Source organism: Thamnophis sirtalis, unplaced genomic scaffold (assembly GCF_051295495.1).
Source record: "Thamnophis sirtalis isolate CommonGarterSnake01/CBP01778 unplaced genomic scaffold, rThaSir2_p1.2 scaffold_7, whole genome shotgun sequence".
NCBI classification, from domain to species: domain Eukaryota; kingdom Metazoa; phylum Chordata; class Lepidosauria; order Squamata; family Natricidae; genus Thamnophis; species Thamnophis sirtalis.
The window spans coordinates 42,951,746-42,970,957 of NW_028261387.1; the positions used below are offsets into that span (position 1 = coordinate 42,951,746).

The 19,212-nt window shown below is 41.1% G+C and overlaps 1 protein-coding gene across 4 annotated transcripts in view; it reads right to left on the minus strand.

The window, feature by feature from the left end:
• TIE1 (tyrosine kinase with immunoglobulin like and EGF like domains 1) overlaps nucleotides 1-19,212 on the minus strand; it is a 45,363-nt gene continuing 26,151 nt past the window's right edge. For 2 of the 4 annotated variants that reach the window (XM_087719838.1, XM_087719835.1), the window contains 15 exons: nucleotides 18,603-18,747; nucleotides 18,032-18,187; nucleotides 16,332-16,472; nucleotides 14,791-15,081; nucleotides 12,442-12,732; nucleotides 12,018-12,211; nucleotides 11,344-11,554; nucleotides 7,900-8,010; nucleotides 5,533-5,723; nucleotides 5,007-5,120; nucleotides 4,791-4,861; nucleotides 4,372-4,412; nucleotides 3,768-3,864; nucleotides 3,015-3,114; nucleotides 1-2,449 (listed from right to left, as the gene is read on the minus strand). In XM_087719838.1, the coding sequence (XP_087575964.1) occupies nucleotides 2,378-2,449; nucleotides 3,015-3,114; nucleotides 3,768-3,864; nucleotides 4,372-4,412; nucleotides 4,791-4,861; nucleotides 5,007-5,120; nucleotides 5,533-5,723; nucleotides 7,900-8,010; nucleotides 11,344-11,554; nucleotides 12,018-12,211; nucleotides 12,442-12,732; nucleotides 14,791-15,081; nucleotides 16,332-16,472; nucleotides 18,032-18,187; nucleotides 18,603-18,747 (2,226 nt within the window). In that variant the 3' untranslated portion in view covers nucleotides 1-2,377. The remainder of the gene's footprint in view (nucleotides 2,450-3,014; nucleotides 3,115-3,767; nucleotides 3,865-4,371; nucleotides 4,413-4,790; nucleotides 4,862-5,006; nucleotides 5,121-5,532; nucleotides 5,724-7,899; nucleotides 8,011-11,343; nucleotides 11,555-12,017; nucleotides 12,212-12,441; nucleotides 12,733-14,790; nucleotides 15,082-16,331; nucleotides 16,473-18,031; nucleotides 18,188-18,602; nucleotides 18,748-19,212) is intronic. The other 2 variants (XM_087719836.1, XM_087719839.1) reach the window with 2 other exon arrangements.

Genomic DNA, 19,212 nt, shown 5'->3' on the forward strand with positions numbered 1-19,212 from the left:
TATGTGGCTGCTTGCCATAACAAGGAGGAGGTGGGACATCGTTGCAGAGCGGCAGGAGGGGGAGGAAGGGGAATCGTAAGACAGCCCTGCATTACATTAGAACGTGAGGAGGGGGGATGGTGCGGTGCGGGCTGCGCGGCAAACTGACACAGAGGGAGGGGAAACTCACAGGGGCACTGGGCCATTCACGAGTGTCACCCAGCGGCATGGCCCCGCCCCTTTTTCTCCTCCATTTCGGGCAAATTTTTCACTGACTCGAGTATAAGCCGAGGCGGCTTTTTTCAGCCCAAAAAGTGGGCTGAAAAACTAGGCTTATACTCGAGTATATACAGTATTTATTCCAAACTCTTAGGGTTGCATGTCTAACAATGTGATTGTTAAAATTAACATTTATTTTAACTTTATCATACCATAAATGGCTGTGCCATCCAAAATTAAATTCCTCTAGCTTGAGTAACCTTTTATTTTGGAGAGTCATCCACTCTTTTAGTCAGATCAAACAACAAGCATCAAATACCATTTCAAATCTGGTAAGCCCAAACCTCCTCCTTCCTTAAGCGTCTTGCAATAGTCTGTATCTAATTCTTGGTTATTTCCCTTGCCATATAAACTTAGAGATATCTATCTGCCATTGTTTACCTGAAGTATCAGTTACAGGCATTGATAAAGTCATGAAACAAAAAAAGCATCTTTGGTAAAACATTCATCTTAATTACAGAGATTCTATCCTATAATGATAGTTGCAATTTGTCCTATCTTAATAAGTATTTTTAATATCATTCCAAAGAGGCATAAGATTATTTTGAGGTCTGGTTAACATATTAGAAAGAGATTCCTGTGTAATTCCTTAATTTTCTGGGAGTTTGTGGTTTAGAAATGAAATGAGAAAAAGAGAGTAAGCAAGTTGACTTAAGGCAGGGTATGCATTCCTGATATGCAGGAACCATTACTAGGCCCGTAATGGCGAACCTATCACACGTGTGCCACAGGTGGCACGTGGAGCCATCTCTGCGGGCACATGAGCCGTTGCCCAGGTCAGTCCCACTGTGCATATGTGCGTGCCGCTCACCGGCTGATTTTGGGGTCTCTGCTGGGAGACACTCATGCATGGATGGGGGTGGAGGATCGCGCACCCATGCATGGGGGGTGGGGTGGGGGTTGCGCCAATGCATGGGGGTGGGTGGGGCCTTCAGCGGGGCATTGAATTAGGGGCGTCGGCACACACGCATGCATGCACTATAGCATTTGGCACCTGAGGGAAAAAAGATTTGCCATCACTGACCTAGGCAAAAAGGGTTGAACCATTTTTTTAAAGTCAAGAGTGAGGGGAAAACATTTGGAAACAGCTCAGGCAGATACCTCCTAAATTCATGGTGAGTGTCAGCCTCTCCCAGATTGTTTAGGAAAGAAAGGTGTTTAGGAAAAAAAGACCCTCAATGCCATTCATAGTGAAAGGCATACTATTAAAGCCAAGTGGTTACAGCATAGGAAAAGACAGATCTGAAAGTTCCTGCATAAACCTGGTAAATTTCCCTTCTCCCAGGTCCCCCCCTTGGGGCATCCTGCTAGTGTCCAACAAAGTTCCAATTAGTTGTTTTGTTAACAGTTCTACAGTTTGGCGTCTCTTTGGTGGGCATTCATATTCCTTTCTCATGCCTGTGTCCTTGGACCATGCAACTGTTGTCTCTGGTTGGCATTTTTGCTTCCTGTTATGATAGGCTGCCATTGAAGTGAAGCAGAGCCCAAAGTGGCATGATGGCAAATCTGACAGTGAGATACAATACAATCAGACTCACAAGATTCTGTAATTATAGTCAGTCTCAATAAAAGTAGCTTTAGTTTTCCTGTGGAGTTGCTTTCCTGATCTGAACTAGTTGAGGGGCTGACGAAACTGATCATGATGGATAGACATTATTCCTTGGAAAACTGGGTTCTGGAAGGAATTGCACTGTTAGCCAACAGCCCCACCTTTTCAGTAATACTGTCCAAGGAATTTTGCAGTAATATAAGCCTATCTTTTCTTGTATGGTGTGCATTGTAATCACAGTGTCCTTGACTGGGTCCCAAACTTCTTAGATCTTTTTTCTTCAGTATGGTGGAGACAATGTTCTCCCTTGGAGTGAGGGGCATCTCTCTTATACAGGAAATACCTTTAAAGTTTGATTTTCAAAAGCTCCACATTTTGGAACAATCCATTCAAGGGTACTCTTCTCCACTCTAGGGAAAGTTAACATGTTAGAGTCCTGCAAGATCTTCTAAATTAACAGCATCCACCTGTACACTGTTGAATAAGTTGTTGACATCACTAGGAGGCAAATGCACAAGAAAGTCCCAATCATCTGGGCTATAATTATTGCCAAAGTTGAAAGTTAAGTCCTCATGCTTCCTCAGCCGTTGCATCAATTCCTGCATAAGTGAAGTTCTCAAATAATGCCATGTTCACATATGCCTGGCAAAGGAGAAACAGAATCATATTAAAGGCTACTCAGTAGGGAGATTTCTTCTCATCCTTTGAAATTACATTTTCCTCCTAGTTTTGATTACAGACTAAATGATAATAGTAACTCACTATTTTGCCTTACACTGAGATATTGCTAAAATTAAACTCTGTACCATGTCTTGGGACAATTGCTTGATATAATCCTACTGGTTTATACCTCCAAGGGTTACCTGTATCCAGAGGTGGGTTCCTACCAGTTCGCACCTATTCGGTAGAACCGGTTCGTCAAATCTACCAAACCGGTTAGAAGAGGTTCCACCAGTGGACCCAGAAAGCAGGCCACACCTACAGAAGAGGTTCCAAAATTTTTTGAAACCCACCACTGCCTGTATCCCATCATTTTGAAGCCAATTGAGAGATACAGTTGACATTGTGTCTTTTTCAACTGAAGGCCGTGAAAATAGTGCCTTGGCTATTCTACTGGTAACATTGGGAACTGCTACCTGATTATAAATACTCCAGAAGTCACAGCAATTGTTTAGATCACAGTAGGATTATCTTTTGATATCAATACCTTTCTAGCTTCTAGCATGCGAATGAGCTGCACTGAGATCTGAGCAAATGGTGGACGTTCATATGGCCGGTCCCGCCAGCATTGACGCATTAATTCATACCTGCAGGAGGAAATAATGAATTAAAAACATCAGGAAGGAGAAAACATTGAGGGAAGAGGAAATGCCAGGATGATCTACCCTGAAAGGTTAGTACGGGTAGTCTGTGATTTATGACCACAATTCAGCCCAACATTTCTGTTGTTAAATGAGACATTTGTTAAGTGAGTTTTGTCCCATTTTATGACCTTTTTGCCACCATTGTTAAGTGAATCACTGCAGAGGATAAGTTAGTAAACTGGTTGTTAAGTGAATCTGGATTCCCCCTTGAGTTTGCTTGTCAAAAGTTTGCACGAGGTGACATGATCCTGGGACACAGCAATGGTCATAAGTATGAACCAATTGCCAAGCATCTGAATTTTGATCACATGATCAAGGGGCTGTTACAAAGGCTGTAAGTGTGAAAAATGGCCATAAGTGACTTTTTTCAGTGCCATTGTAACCTTGAACACTCATTAAATGAACTGTTGTAAGTTGAGGACTACCTGAAGTTCTCTTTATCATTTCCACAGAATGAAATAATGAGAAATTATTGAAAACCAAGACCTAGTCTGCCAGTTACCATCAATGGAATATGGTTAAATATGTAATATACATTCAAAGGTAGAGAATGAAATAGGCAGAAAGTGGATATTTTGAAAAGGGCCTCCACTTACACTTCATCATCACAATTGAGAGGTTTCTCCATGCGGTATCCTTGCGGCAGCTTTTCATAAAGTTCAGCACATGTCATGCCACAGTATGGTGTCCCTCCTAGCAAGGGGAAAGACAGACCAGACAAAATGCCATATTTACCCATTTGGGGGTATAATGCATATGTATAGCAGCCTTTAATTACCAGAACAAGGCTGGTATCTGAATGCTACCATCTCTTGCAGAACTGTTCATTTCTATATTAGTCCCATCTTATCTTTTGTCTCCATCCAGTGAAAAGTGCAATGTTGTTGAGCATATCAAAGCAACAAGCATGAGATGGGATGCTAAATAGGAACTTATATAAACTTTGTCTTCTCCCTCAAGAGAATCCTCAGATTGTTCACATTTTGTGCTTGCTTCCAAAATGAATGTTTTAATCTGATTACTTCATCTTGTTGAGACAAAATGAAAGAGGTTTTCCTGCCACAGAGAAAAGTCTGAGGAAGTGGAACGTATGAGAAGAACAAGCTGTACAAAGCAGTGTGGGGCCCAAGTAGGATGCAGACTATGGAAGGATAATTAAGGGAACAAAGTCCAACCTGTTCCCATTAGATAGAAACTTACCCAGGCTCACAATTTCCCACAAAAGGACCCCAAAAGACCACCTGCAACAGAAAGATAAGTTAGGATGTGGGCTGCGGGCCTTTAGTACATTTAGCTTAGAAATAGAATGTGTTAGTTTTTTTACGTTTTATTTTGGTTTTGGTTCCTTACTTAATCTACAAAGGAAAAGAAAATATTAAAAAGTCAGTACCTCCTGTTTCAACATCTAAAAACTTGCTGGATGTCAGCTCCTATAAGTTCTAGCTAGCATGAACAATCGACCTAGAATATTGCTAGTTGGAAATGCTTGAATCAAACATTGGCCACACTATACTATTATGTCAGCTGAGAAAAGGATCAAAAGACTTTGTGGAAGATTGAGCATTGCTTACTATTCGAAATCTGAGGTAAACCCTTTTTCCAAAGGATAGGATACTCACACATCACTCTTAGTTGTGTATACGCTGTAATTCAAGGATTCAATCGCCATCCAACGAACTGGTAAACGTCCCTGAATCAGAAACAGGCGAAGAAGGAGAGACAACAAAGACAAAGATATGGAACACTTTTGCCTTCAAAATGGAAAAAAAGCCTGGGCAATGTGGGAGAGTGATACTCTAATTCCCACTTTGCTGTGATTCTCTACCAAACTTTACCATTGTCTTCTTTACATAAACTTCTTCTCCTCGGGACAAACCAAAATCTGCAATCTTGGAGGTCAAGTTTTCACCAACCAGTATATTTCTGGCAGCCAGATCTCGATGGATAAACTAGGAAAAAGGCAACAATAATAAGTCATATAGCTAGTGGCAGAGAATGCCACTATTTTACAGGCAATGACAACACTCCCATGTTCTACTATGAATGGACTCGAATTCCTTGGTTGCATCTCATACCTAAATTTCTCAAGGATTTCTTTGAAAATGCAAGACCATCTGTGATTCAAAATTGTAGTTCATTCAGTTCTAATTCATACTAGGACAATACCCAGTTGCTCCTAGCTCTTAAAATTCCCAATAATACCTTCTGAAAACACTTGTACTTTTCTAGTCCTGTGAAGTCATTCTCTAGGATGGTCACAGTTCTACCATTCTGTGTTTGTGAAACACAGCAGAAGCAGAAACTAAATACGCAAATAACTGATCAGGGACTCCAGAGAGTCGGGCTCCTTGGCATACAGACCTGTTTTTCACTCAGATATTGCATGCCTTTGGATACATCAGATGCAAACTGCAAGAGCTGCTGGGATGTGAGGGTGGAGGCCGTCCCATGCTCTCTGGCAAAGACAGGATCTGTCTCCAACACTCGGCTTTTGCGTAGGAAGTCTAGCAAATTCCCATAAGGTGCATATTCAATAGCGATGTATAGGTAACCTAGAAGGTTAAGCCAAAGCCTGTCAAACTGTATGATCTCAATACCTCAAGCACTTGTAATTATAATTATAATACATGTATGGTTGATCCTTTTATTAATGTTTCCCAACCACCCAAATATTATTTGATTGAGCCAGCCTCAATTGCTTTTCTTGATAACTAGCTCAGATCCCAGCACATTTAAACAAAGTTTCAACATTTCATTCAAATCACATTTCAATGAATTAGGAAGGGAACAAAAAGTGATCCAACCACTCAGTGGTGCCAAGTGAAACATGATCTTTTTTTTACAAATTTGATTGTTTGTGTTTGGCTCTGTACAGATTCAAAATAACAGTGAATACGGCAGGTGAAGAAATTTGTAGCCCTTCCAATTGTTTGCCTCTTCCTCTCCCCTCCCTCCACCCAGAATATAAAGACAGGAAATGTTTGAAAAGTGTAACTTTTGCCAAAGCATCGGTTAAAAGGGGTTGAAACTAGTGCACCTAAGATAGTCACTGTTTTCTTACTTTGCATATGTAAACAACATAACTACTGTGTTTCTTTTGACCCTTGAAATAAGCACATGGCCTTATTTTCAGGGAGGTCTTATTATTTTTGATGTGCAGGAGGCGGTGAGGGTGGTCACCTCATGGCTGCTGCTGTGTTGCAATATTTTCAGAGAGGGCTTATTTTCGGGGGAGGGCTTATTTTAGCACATGCACTCAAAAGCCCGATTGAGCTTTTTATCCGGGGAGGTCTTATTTTTGAGGAAACAAGGTAGTTTGTATAGTATTTACAAAATTATGTCATATTCAGTATTTATCTTTTGATAGTACTCATATACAGATCATCTTCCTTTATGCTTTTAGAGGAGAGAGAGAGAGAGAGAGAGGGAGGGAGGGAGAGGGAGAGGGAGAGAGAGAGAGAGATGCTAATTGATTGTGTGCTGCTCCCTGGTGGTCAGTATATTTGTGATTGTTTCAGCTTCTGTTCATCTAGAAATTTGTTGAAATAAAAAGTTTGGACATGGGTGCTGTGCATAGACATGTTTGCTTTAACATACTTCATTGTATACATTAAAATGCATTTGTAGTTTTAATGCCATTTAATGCCAGTGTGAAGAGATAGTTTGGACTGTTTTCTTTTGCTGGTCTATCAATTTTATGCAGCAGGACTTGTGTAGAAGGTATTTGCTTCAGGAGACACAACCATCTGCCTTGTCACATCTGTTAAATATTAGACAGTGCCATTCTGGGACAATCAGTTGATCTTTCTCAGGTAGCATTTTGTTCGTACTGATGCTGTCTATAGTGCAACATCATTTAGGGAGGTCCTACTTAAGAACCACCCTCGTGTGAGGTGGGACGGATGTACCTGTAGGTAGTGGTGGGATTCAATTTTTTTTTACTATTGGTTCTGTGGGTGTGACTTGGTGGGCGTGGCAGGGGAAGGTTACTGCAAAATCCCCATTTACTCCAGATCAGCTGGGACTCAGGAGGCAGAGAATAGATGGGGGCGGGGCTAGTCAGAGGTGGTATTTACCGGTTCTCCAAACTACTCAAAATTTCCACTACCAGTTCTCCAGAATTGGTCAGAACTTGTTGAATACCACCTCTGGATGTAGGTTAGAAGGCTGGTTTTCCTGAATCAGGGTTCTGGGGGAAGAATGGTGGACTGAGGGCATCTTTGTGAAAGCAGGGCTGAGGACATGGTGAAGAATGAGAAACCATTTTTCTTTCTTCTCCTCTTTTCTGAATTTTCTATTTTCTGTTTTTATTCTTTTGGATTTTCAGGTTATATTAATTTTTATCTGTTTAATTGTCATGTTTAAATACAATTACTATTAAAAGAGATGAAGAAAAAAAGAAATATTAATGGCCATGTAAGAGATATTTTAAAAAAAGAAATCATTATTTTTTGTCTCTTCAGCCATAGATAACATTATCAACCAATATGCTCTATTTTGGGAGGGGGGAAAAGCAGACAATGGAAATAATGATAAGTACTGAAAATCATTTATTTAAATTTGCTCTTAATCTATGTTGTGGTGATTTAGGTTGATTTAGGCTGTGCATGGCTGGCTCAGGAATTCTGGGAGTTGAAGTCCACAAGTCATCAAAGTCAGAAAGGGCCATGGTTCCCAATCCCTTAGCTAAATGCAGAGATTATTTTATCTTGAGTCACTGGCACTCACCCTTGTTCTCACAGGCTCCCAGCAAGTTGATGATATTGGGATGATGCCCCAGTTTGCAAAGAACTTCAAGTTCTCCAGCAAAATCCCGATGATCATTCTCAGAGGCAAATTCTGAAATATAGATGAGAATGCCAATTTTGTCAAATTCAGTTAGGAAAGCTAGCCTGGGGATTACAGCAGAGTCCCCCCCCCCTTTTTTAAATTGATGTGGTCGTAAATCTGCACATTTGGTGGAAAGGATTCTCAGCTCATAGCCACTGGCATCTTCAGGTTGAATAGTCACACTATTCCTCTTGTCTCACAATCAGCAGAAAATATGCGTGCATAAATTGTACTATTCTCATGGCTCACTGCTGAGCTTACTCAGTAAAGATGCCTGCAAGAGGTTCTTTAAGGTAGTTTAAGGTAGAACAAGTTAAGAAAAGATATTGGTGGATTTCCTGCCAATAGAAAGAGAAAAAAAAACCCAGCAATTACTGTTAATAACATAGGTTGAGGGTGACGAGGAAGAAGAAAATTCTAAGCAGAAGGTTTGGCCATCTATCAAAACGTGATCAATGAGTGGGTGGAAAGCATTATAGTAAACTAGCAGAGGAGCTTTGTAAGCAGAGGATTTAATAAAAATACCCCTCCCCCACAAATTAAAGCCCTTCATTTGGTAGGCTTACAGGCATTAGGGGTGAGAAGTGGAGTCTTCCCCTGCCAGGTTTCTAACCACGTTGATAAGTTCTAGGGATCTGGGCCATTAGAGATCTGGCGGGAGGGACGGGGGGGGGGACACCTCACCACTGTCATTCCTCTTAAGCCATGGCAACTTGCTCAAACAGCTGCTTGGGCTGGGAAAGTTGGCAGTAGAAGTGAGGACAGAAGGCTTTTTACTTGCTAGGTGTCCAATCCCACAGTCCCATCATGTATGATCAGAAATGTGGCAGATAGGGAGTGGGCGGAGGGGGGGGGAGGATCCCAGTTTGAAAGAGGGAAGCTCTTCCACTAACACATGCAGAATAGCTCTGCAAAAAAATCAATTGCAGGAGGGGAGTGGATGTGTCTATAGCAGTCCTGGGCAGATCCCAGCCCCTGATCATATCATCAACTGCATCATCAATGAGGCACTTAGAATTATTTTTATGGTACCGCAGATCCTTGGGAGAAGAGAGAGAACTCAGTATGGCTGAATTTAAGCTGCCTTTGCTAGGCTGGGGAATGAAATAAAGGCCGTCAGAATATGTCCTTCAAAAACCACCAGCAATGCATCATTGGGTCATGATGTGCAGGATGTGAAGATGAGCTCATTCTGTATCAGAATTATCAGGACTGAGCTAGATCAACATATCTTGTTATCTGATTTGGTATAAAGCACCACATATATTATTTTCAGATTAATTACATCATATAAAAATACATGTTATGTACTTTTATTTGATATATCTGTACCTAATGTGTAATTAAATCTAGATCATAGTAAGGTAGGATAACCTTATGCCTTCCCCAGAGGTGAGTTCCTACCAGTTCGCCCCAGTTCAGTAAAACCGGTTCGTCAAATCTACCGAACCGGTTAGAAGAGGTTCCACCAGTGGACCCAGAAAGCAGGCCACGCCTACAGAAGAGGTTCCAAAATTTTTTGAAACCCACCACTGGCCTTCCCCATTCCCTTCTTTGTAACTTTTACACACATCCTACATTGGTCGGCTTTTCTGATTTTTTACAACTCTGCTCTCTTCTAGGTAAAGTTAATCTAGAAGACATTCTTTCAATGACCCATTTTTATGCTGAGTATTTTCCACCTTCTTTTATTTTCAGCTATGGAGGTTAGGCTAGAACATTCCTTAGACTGCTATGAAAATAGAAAAGTTTTGGCAATATTAGTTACAATCATTCAGGGGAATGAAGACTTGTTACATCTATGTGTTATATCCACATCAGTGGTGGGATTCAAATGTTTTTAACACCGGTTCTGTGGGCGTGGCTTTGTGGATGTGGCAGGTAAAGGTTACTGCAAAATCCCCTCTCCCTCACCACCCCACTAACGTGCTTTCCAGCTCCGTTCTCCTGTTCAGGGCAACAAAAGAATATCACCTTGGAGGCTGGGAGGCAGCAGGGGCGGGGCCATCCTATTTGCCAGTTCTCCGAACTACTCAAAATTTCTGCTATCAGTTCTCCAGAACCTGTCAAAACTGGCTGAATACCACCTCTGATCTACATGGCTACATTTTACAATGCAATATGAAATCAGCTGTGACTGACTGGCTTCCTAAGCTTCTCATTCTGTGAGAGCAAAGAAACAAATGTATTTCCATACTACTGTCAGTCTTTGAGGGAGGCCATATCTGGAAACAGACATTTCCTGAACTACTGGAACTCCATTGTTATATGGGTAGTTTTTCTCAAACATGGACAACTTCAAGATGTGTAGATTTCAATCTCCAGCATACAGGCTGGCGAATTTTGGGATGTTCACACATCTTAAAGTTGTGAAAGCTGTTGTTATATATAAGGTATAATAGTAGGATCTTGAAAGTCTTGCAGTATCTCTCTTCTGTCCTATAGCCGAGACTCAGAAGATGGTGGCTGTTCTTAAGTGGCAGAGTCTGAAGGTTAAACCTTTTGAAAAAAGCTGAAGGTTTGATCTTTCACTATCCAGCTATCTTTCAGGAGGGCAGTAAACACTGTTTTATTCTACAGGGTCTTTTGAAAATAATAGATAGTCCACATTTAGGCACAGCTATCTAGAATTTTGCTTTTTAATCTTGTGTTCTGAGGGAATTGTTTCTTCACAGTGTTGTGGTAATTTTTCTGTTTTGCTTGTTTCATCTATACCTTTTTAAGCCCTTTATGGAGTAGGACAGTATTTAAAAATGGTTAATAAGTAAATGAATAATTCATAACTAAATGATTCTCTAGTTTCTGACATAGATTTAGTTTGAGGAGAGGAATTGTTATGAAACCAGTTTCATCTCTTTAACCATGTGATGCAAATATATTCTAAATATCTATGATTTTATAGCCTCCGTTACCCTTTAATTTGTCCTTGGATTCCTCTGTGCAAGGAGAGGCTGGTGCATCTGCTATCTGATAGGGGAAAATCTTGCATTGTAGAGGAATAATTTGTATTTATGTTGTTGTTGTTAACATTTCTCTTATGAGCTCCAGCTAAGAGGTCAGAAATCAGAGCTAGTGGTCTAATCATTCAACCATTCCGCTAAAGAGGGAAGGTCCCAAAGGTACTTTTTAAAGAGGCAACTGGACTTTCTAGTTTTTGAAGATGTTTCGTTTCTCATCCAAGAAGCTTCTTTAGCTGAAGAAGAAATGTCTTTTTAAAAAACCCAGAAAGTCCAGTTGCATTTTGAAAAAATCATCTTTTGGACAACCATGACTTGGATGACTGGGACTATCCATAGACATTTAGAGAGAGAAGTTATCCAATAGCCTTAATAGTCATCTCACCTTTCAGCATCTTGATGGCAGCATTCATTCTCAGGCCATCTTTCTTGATCATGGCTCGGATGACTTGTCCAAAGTTCCCTTCCCCTATCATGTCTTCAAACTTGATGTCTTCCCACTCCAGGATGGGATAGCTGAGCGGCTCAGGCTGTGGTTTGGGCCGGCGGGTCAAGGTTAGGGTACCCGAGTTGAATTGCAGAATAGTTTCTTCTCCCTGTGAGAGGATTTGGGGAGAAAATAGTTTCAGGTAACCCTGCAGACCAGACAGACCAGCAGCATGGGGATCAGGGGTGGGTTCTGGCCAGATTTACTGCAGGTTTGCTTGTGTGTGTGTGTGTGTGTGTGCTGGATGCGCATTTCAATTAAAATTGTTCTGTGCATGCGCAGACAGAACAATTTTAATTGAAATGCACATCCAGCACACACACAAACAAGATGGCAGTGGCGACAGCAACCGGGGAACCAGTTCAGGGGCGTGGCAGGCCTGGGTTGCTGCTGGTTCCAGCGATCCAAGCCACCATACCACTACCGGTTCGACTGAACCGGTCCAAACTGGTAGGAACCCACCTCTGATGGGGATACAAGTCTCAAAGTGCCAAAGAGTGAGGATGCTGATGGAAAGGAGTCAAGATCATTGGAGAAATGAAGGTGAATGGGCCAGGGACAGTTGCACTTACTGAGCCAGACTGGTAGGTAAAGGTGCGGCGGCGATGAAAACAATTCTTCTTGATGAGGAAAAGGGCCAGGAGAGCAAACAATATGGTCAGGCAGGTGACAGAGACAGAGCCTACAATGGCTAATATCAATTGCTGGTCCATGAGAGTTGGAGGCAATTTTTTACTTTGTAGGGTAGGCACTTGACTCAGGGCTCCTGTAGGACAGAAATAAAATGACAGGATTTGTGGTACATACCAGCAAACAGCACAATAAAGATGGCTTTTTTTGCTACTTGTGGGTTCTTAAGCTATCCTGCCTCCAGGCTAAATTTGCCAAGATTGTTGCCATTGCTTGTTTGGAGAACAAAAACTTTATCTGCCAATATTCTCCCCCTTCCAATTTTTCATTGCACCATCCAACCAAATAAGCTTTTGGCCCACTCACCATCGCCCAGGATTTCAGCTCTAGCAGGCTGGCTCCACTCGCCCAGTACGTAAGACTTGGCTCGCACCCGAAACTGGTAGATTGTGCTGGCATTAAGCCCTGTGATAATCTTTGAGGTATCCCTGCCATTCTCTGTGTCTATCCATTGTGGATCACTGCTGCCTCCCAGTTGCTGCACCTCTACAATGTATTTGTTGATGCCTCCATTAGAGTATTCAGGAGCTAGCCAGGATAGCCTGATGGAGTTATCAGCGAGGGGGTTCACCAAGAGAGAGCGTGGCGATGAGGGTCCTGAGAGAGGAGGCAAATGGCACAGCTGTTAGCTCTGCAATCAATCTTTTTGGCCTGGAATATATGTCCCTGCTGTGCTACAATCATCTAGGCACTTGAGACCTTCTATTAGGGAGTAGCATATGGATAGTTCTCGACTTACAACTTGACTTTGTTTAGTGCCATTTGAAGTTACAATGGCACTGATTGGTGCTTATGATTGGTTTTCACACTGATGACTGTTGCAGCATCCCTAAGGTCAGGTGATAAAAATTTCAGCGCTTGACAACTGGCATGTATTTATGACAGTTGCTTTGTCCTGGGATCATGGGATCACCATTTGTAACCTTCCCAGATGGCTTCTGACAAACAAAGTCAATGGGGGAAGCCAGATTCAGTTAACAACTGCAGTGGTTCACTTAACAACTGTGACAAAAAGGTCATTAAAATGGGGCAAAAATCACATAACGATTGCCTTGCTTGGTGACAGAAATTTTGGACGCAATTGTGGTCGTATGTCAGGGACTATAGAAGATTCATTTAAGAATTTAATTTTGTGGTTGACTCTCCAATCCAGTACATTTTTTTTTGCTATTTTTCAACATTACTAAAATATGTAGAATAATCTTCAGATCCAAAGATAATTCAAGAGTTATCTAAAGTGTCTAAACTGGCTGAGATATGTCATTTATCCTTTTATTTTTAAAGGCCTGGAGGGCTTCTGAGAGCTCTGGGCTTTTTGCAATGTAGTGACTTGTTTCCCAGCAATTCTTGGAATGGCCATGGAACCAGGCAACATTCCTGCATCAATCTTCTAGTCTTTGAACAGCCAGAGTTGCTGTAAGCATATCAAGCTTTTGAAAATATTTAAAAGTGTTTAAAAAGATATAAAATTTAAGTATTGAGAATAAGTGCAATCTTTATATGTTCTTATTACAGACTATATACACTAGCTCCATGATGGCAAACCTATGGCATGCGTCCCAGAGTTAGCCCACATAGCCCTCTCTGTGAGCACGTGCGCCATCTTCAGCTACTCTTCTGGTTTCCAGTGTGCACCTGTGCACCAGGCAGCTGGTCTTTGTGGGCTCCAGAGTACCCAAAATGGCCAAAACCAGGCTGTTTTGGGGGCTGTTTTCAGGTCGTTTTGGGGCCATTTTCAGGCTGTTTTATGGACCTTTTGAGGGCTGTTTTTCCAGCTGTTTTCAGGCTGTTTTTCGGATTGTTTTGGGCCATTTTGGGCTGTTTTTCGACCCATTTTCTGGCTGTTTTTGGCCCAAAAATGGCTTGAAAAATGGCCAAATACCAGGCCAAAAAACAGGCATGTGCACACTGGCCAGCTGATGTTCGGGTTTCCGGTGCTCCGGCATGCACAAAGACCAGCTGCAGATTAAGATAGATGATAAATAACTGGATAGATAGACAGATAGGCAGACAGACAGAGATCAGTGGGAAGAAATTTGGATTTTTTAAAGGCCAACTATAGTCAAAATCTGGCATATTTTAAAACCCTGTGATATAATACTTATATTGTGTAAGGAATCATTTGGATTACATTGAGTACCCTGCTCCAGAAGGGTTCCACCAGAAAACCGCAGAGTACAAAATCGCGCTCGACGAAAGCGCGCATTTGACGTCATCACAGCGCGACGAAAACATCGCGCTGTGATCGAAAAATGTAAAAATAAAGTGAAAACCTTACCCTAACCCCCCCAAACCTAACCCTAAACCTAACCCTTAACCTAACCCTAAATGTAACCCTAAACCTAACCGTTAATGTAACGCTAAACCTAACGCTAACCCTTAACCTAACGCTAAACGTAATGGTAACGCTCTAAACCTAACCCTAACCCTTAACCTAACCCTAACCCTAACCCTAACCCTAACCCTAACCCTAACCCTTACCTTTATGTGAATCGGCTTGCTTTAATTTTAATTTTATTTCAATTTTTAATTTTTTTCATCGCGCTGTGATGACGTCACATGCGCGCTTTCGTTGATCGCGATTTTGTCCTCCGCGGTTTTGACGGGTCACGTTCCAGAAGATCCTGTTCATTTTAGAAATGACAGATTTGTTACCTTTACTGTTGATCTTGAATGTGTGGAGATCAGATGGTGGTCCCAAACTGGTACAGTGATAGACCATTACTTCTAGGTAATAGTCCTCCTTGAACTTGAGATTTGGAATATATGCTGACTGCACAATCATGGAAGTAACGTTTTCTTGATGAACAAGCTCTTTGGCTGCATCATAGAGACGGACAAGAAATCCGGACCCCACATTGTCAGTTTTGGGCAAATTCCAGTTTACGTGTAGATTGTTGCTCCCTTCAACAGATGAACGTTCAATTACAGGTTTGGCTGTTGGCTCTATATGAAATAAAGAAATATATAAATCCATCAGTCTGATTCCTTTTTAAATAGCACAAAGTAGCAAGAAATTCTGGATTCCTCCATCCAGAAGTTTGTGTAGAATTCTCTTCTCAATGGTTTGTAATGCAGCACACAATTACACTATCTATTTCTACAATGTCAACAGTATAATAGTTGCTGTACCAAACGTCAGGAAGTCTCTATCCCTACCCAAAGATGATCAAAAATACCACCACCAGTTGCACGGCATTTTCTTTTCCAGCAATCAGAGAAGATAATTCTAGCTGAGAAGCATCTTGTGTGCACCCTATATATTTCATCAATCCCATTTAGCACCTTTTCCTTATTCTAATGCATCCGCTAAGATCTCTGCAATCTTTTCCACCAGGTTCTACCCACGTTGAGGGTGACAACTCATCTCCTCTTACTCAAAATGTAATATCCTGCAGATGCAACCAGATTCAAGCAGAAATTCATTCCACAACTTAAAATGAAGAAAATAGCAGAATTGGGACAATTAGACAATGTCTGACTTTGTCATAGTGACTTACTAAATTGCTCCATTTCTGCTACTTTCTCTGCTGTCATGAGCTGTAATTTTCTGGGCAATAATGTGGAACTGGTTTGTTATTACATTCTTCCAGATTTTTTTTTAATTCCCAGGTTATCCTAATGATCAATCAAAAAGCTCTGCCAGTGGTATCGATAGAGAATATTTGCAGTTCAAGATTGAAATGAGAAGTTCTTGGTGCTTTCTGAGCTTGGTTGTTTTCTTGCAGACCTTTCATTGACGATGTTACCTAGTTTGAGTAATAAAATGTCTGCAAGGAAACAATCAAGCTCAGAGAGCACCAAGGACCCCTCAAATACCAGTTGTATCTGGTCCTGTAAAGCTTTTCAAAATTAGCCAATTTGGGTAGGTGCCAAACTGCCAAATTGAAAATGCTAGCATGTTATAGACATATATTAAAAAAGAGGATTAAAGCAAATTCAAAGAGCTTGGATCTACATTAATAAAAAAATTGGTTCCAAGCCAGAACAAATAGATCCTCTTTTTTTGCACAACTTGCACATGATTGCTCCTGAGAACATATGGTGACAAAATAAAATGCAAATTAAAGCCAACACCCATTGATAAGTTTGACTTTTTCTCTTTATCTCATATCTTTAATCTCTAATCTCATAATCTTTCTCACTCTCTCCCACCCTAAAACTATAGATCTGAGGAACAAATGCTAAGCACTTACCTTTGCAATCTGTTGCCATGATAGCACTTGGGCCTATGGCACCTTCTCCTCCCTCTCCAGGGCGTGTTAGCTGAACCTTTACAATATAGGCTGTGACAGGTCGCAGGTTCATCAGTGTGATGTTCTGGATGTTATCAACTGCTGATCAGTATAGAAGCCATTAATTCAAGGGTTTCTTATAAGAGTTCTGCTTTATCTATTTTCTATTACAAAAAGCTCAATGGGAAGAACCCTGTAACTGGGATTGATAGCTCTTTGCTCCACCTAACAATAATCAATTTTCTGTTATGATCTACTGCAGAGACAAATATCATTAGTCTAGGTCAGGGGTGTCAAACTCACATCGTCACGGGGTGGTCACATGATGTATTGGGACTTTTCCCCCAGAGGTGGGTTGCCAATTTTTTTACTATCGTTTCGGGTGTGCATACACAGAAGTGTCCAGGAAGGTGGGTGGAGCCTCCCGCTGCTGCTACTACCGGTTCGGCTGATCCAGGCAAAACCAGCAGCAACCCACCTCTGTTCCCCCCCCGCCCCCCGTTAAACTGGGCGTGGTGTGGCCAGCACATGATGCATCTAGGTTCTTTGAAGCGTTCCATGAGGAATAATATATATTATTCAGTTCTTGTTTATATTTCTAAATATAACTTGCAATTTCATGACTGGCTGAGCAGACACCCTAGGAATCTAGAACTTGGAATCTCCTAGTTTTTTTGTCTAGATGGCTAGGAAGAAGTATAGCCAAAGTAGATGCAGGATTTGATCCAAAGGAATATTTAGTAGATATTTGTAGTGAAGAAAAAGGGTGAGGAAGCTATTTGATGATTCTTCCAGTCTACTCCAAGAAATGCTTTAGATGGCTGGAGAACCATCTTCAGAATTAATGCAAAAAGCTGCTGAGAAACAGATTAGCAATAATATTTTCCATATTGGTTTTTTTTTTCTGTGGAAAGAAACCTGTGCTGCTTCCAAGGAAAACCAAGGATGTTTTGATGTTTAGCAACTTGCTGCTTTAAATTGACTTGAGACTACAGGAAGTCCTCAACTTAGAACCATTCAGTTAGTGACCATTTGAAGTTGCAATTGCATTGAAAAAAGTTTTTCATACTTATGACTGTGGCAGCATCCCCATGGTCACGTGATCCAAATTTGAATGCTTGGCAACTGGTTCACATTTATGACAGTTGCAGTGTCCTGGGATAGTGTGATCACCTTTTGCAACCTTCTGAGAAACAAAGTCCAGGGGGAAGCCAAATTCACTTACAGCCATGCTACTAACTTGACAAACTACCATGATTCATTTAACAACTGGGACAAGAAAGGTAATAAAATAGGGCAAAATTCACTTAACTGTCTCACTTAGCAATAGATATTTTGGGCTCAATTGTAGTCATAAGTTGAGGACTACCTGTATTTGCATGTTTGAGTTCTATGAGGAAACAGGATACTGAGATGCTATTCTTTACAGAAGATTCCTTTCTCCACTAGAAGCAATATATAAAATCAAGGCCAGAAGAAATCCCCCCACATAAACATAAACATGTCCATAAGGTAACCTCAGGTTAGAAAATCTCTTTAATTGGAATAAGGAGAGATAAATAACAGAATGGAAGGATTGGAAGGGATCTGAAAGTCCAGTTCCAGCCAACATATGGAGGATATGCCATAAAAAGTCATTCCAAATACAACAAATTCCTTACCTTCAATAGATGACCAGCTACTTCCAATTTGGGGTTTATATAGGACTTTGATGGAGATGAGGGGTCCATCACCTGCAATAGGCCCCACAGGGGATATCACCAGCTGTTGGCTCTTCTTGGCCAGAAGTTTGGGAGGGGATAATGGCACTGGAGGTACTAAAGGAGAGAACGGTTGGAGAAATGATGAGTACAAAAAGGGTACGATTGTATCTCCTGCTTTGATGGAAAAATCGCTTGATCAAAAAAGTCCTAGATCAGTAATTTCTCAAATCACTGTTTCCTGGACTATACTTGGCACAATCCTTCTAACAATCTTTACCTTGATTTAAAATCCAGTATTAGTTTGGGAACTAATACTTCAATAAAATAGCAATCTTTCCTTAATAATCATCCTTTGCCTGGATAAGTGTTGGTGGAAAGAAGCTACAGATAGTGTTTCTTCTTAAATAGAGAACAATCAGAATAGAACAAAGCTTAGAAACTCTGGAAAAATTTGTGTTATCTTTCTGCATCTCAGAAGCAGAAGATGAGCATTAACTGTGATCTGTCACTACCTGTTCTGCCTTCTCACCTTTTACAGTAACTTTGAACTTGCCACTGTCCTGTCCCCCGGTAGTAGAGACACGGCATTCCCAGAGGCCAGAGTCAGAAGAGACCACTTGTGACACTTGAAACTCACAGGTTGTCATGTCCTTTTCCATGATGGCTTTTGTGGGCTAAGGGGAGACAATAACACCATCATATCTCTCCAAAATCTGCTAACAGACTTTTGTGAGAAAAACAACCATATTATTGAAGTTCCATTCAAACATGGGACATCCTGAAATACCAATGTAGAAAAATAATACATAAAAATTAGATGCACTCTGGGAAATTGATCATCTGATCTAATTTTCATGAATCATCTGGAATTATACAGGGTCCCCAGAATTTGTCATTTTTGCAATTCATGACATAGCTATAACCATGGGAGAGGAAGCGGGGGGGGGGGTTTCTGTGCATGCCAGAGAACAGGAGGAGCCCCCAGTACCTGGTCAGAATTCAGAGGCAGGGAATCTTCCCAGCCTTGGTCACTGTTTGTTGCAGTACTCAATGAAAAGTTCAGGTAGCCAGACAAAATGAGAAGGGAGTAGACTTCACATACAGTATAGAATCAGACAGAAAGTAAAACACATAAATGG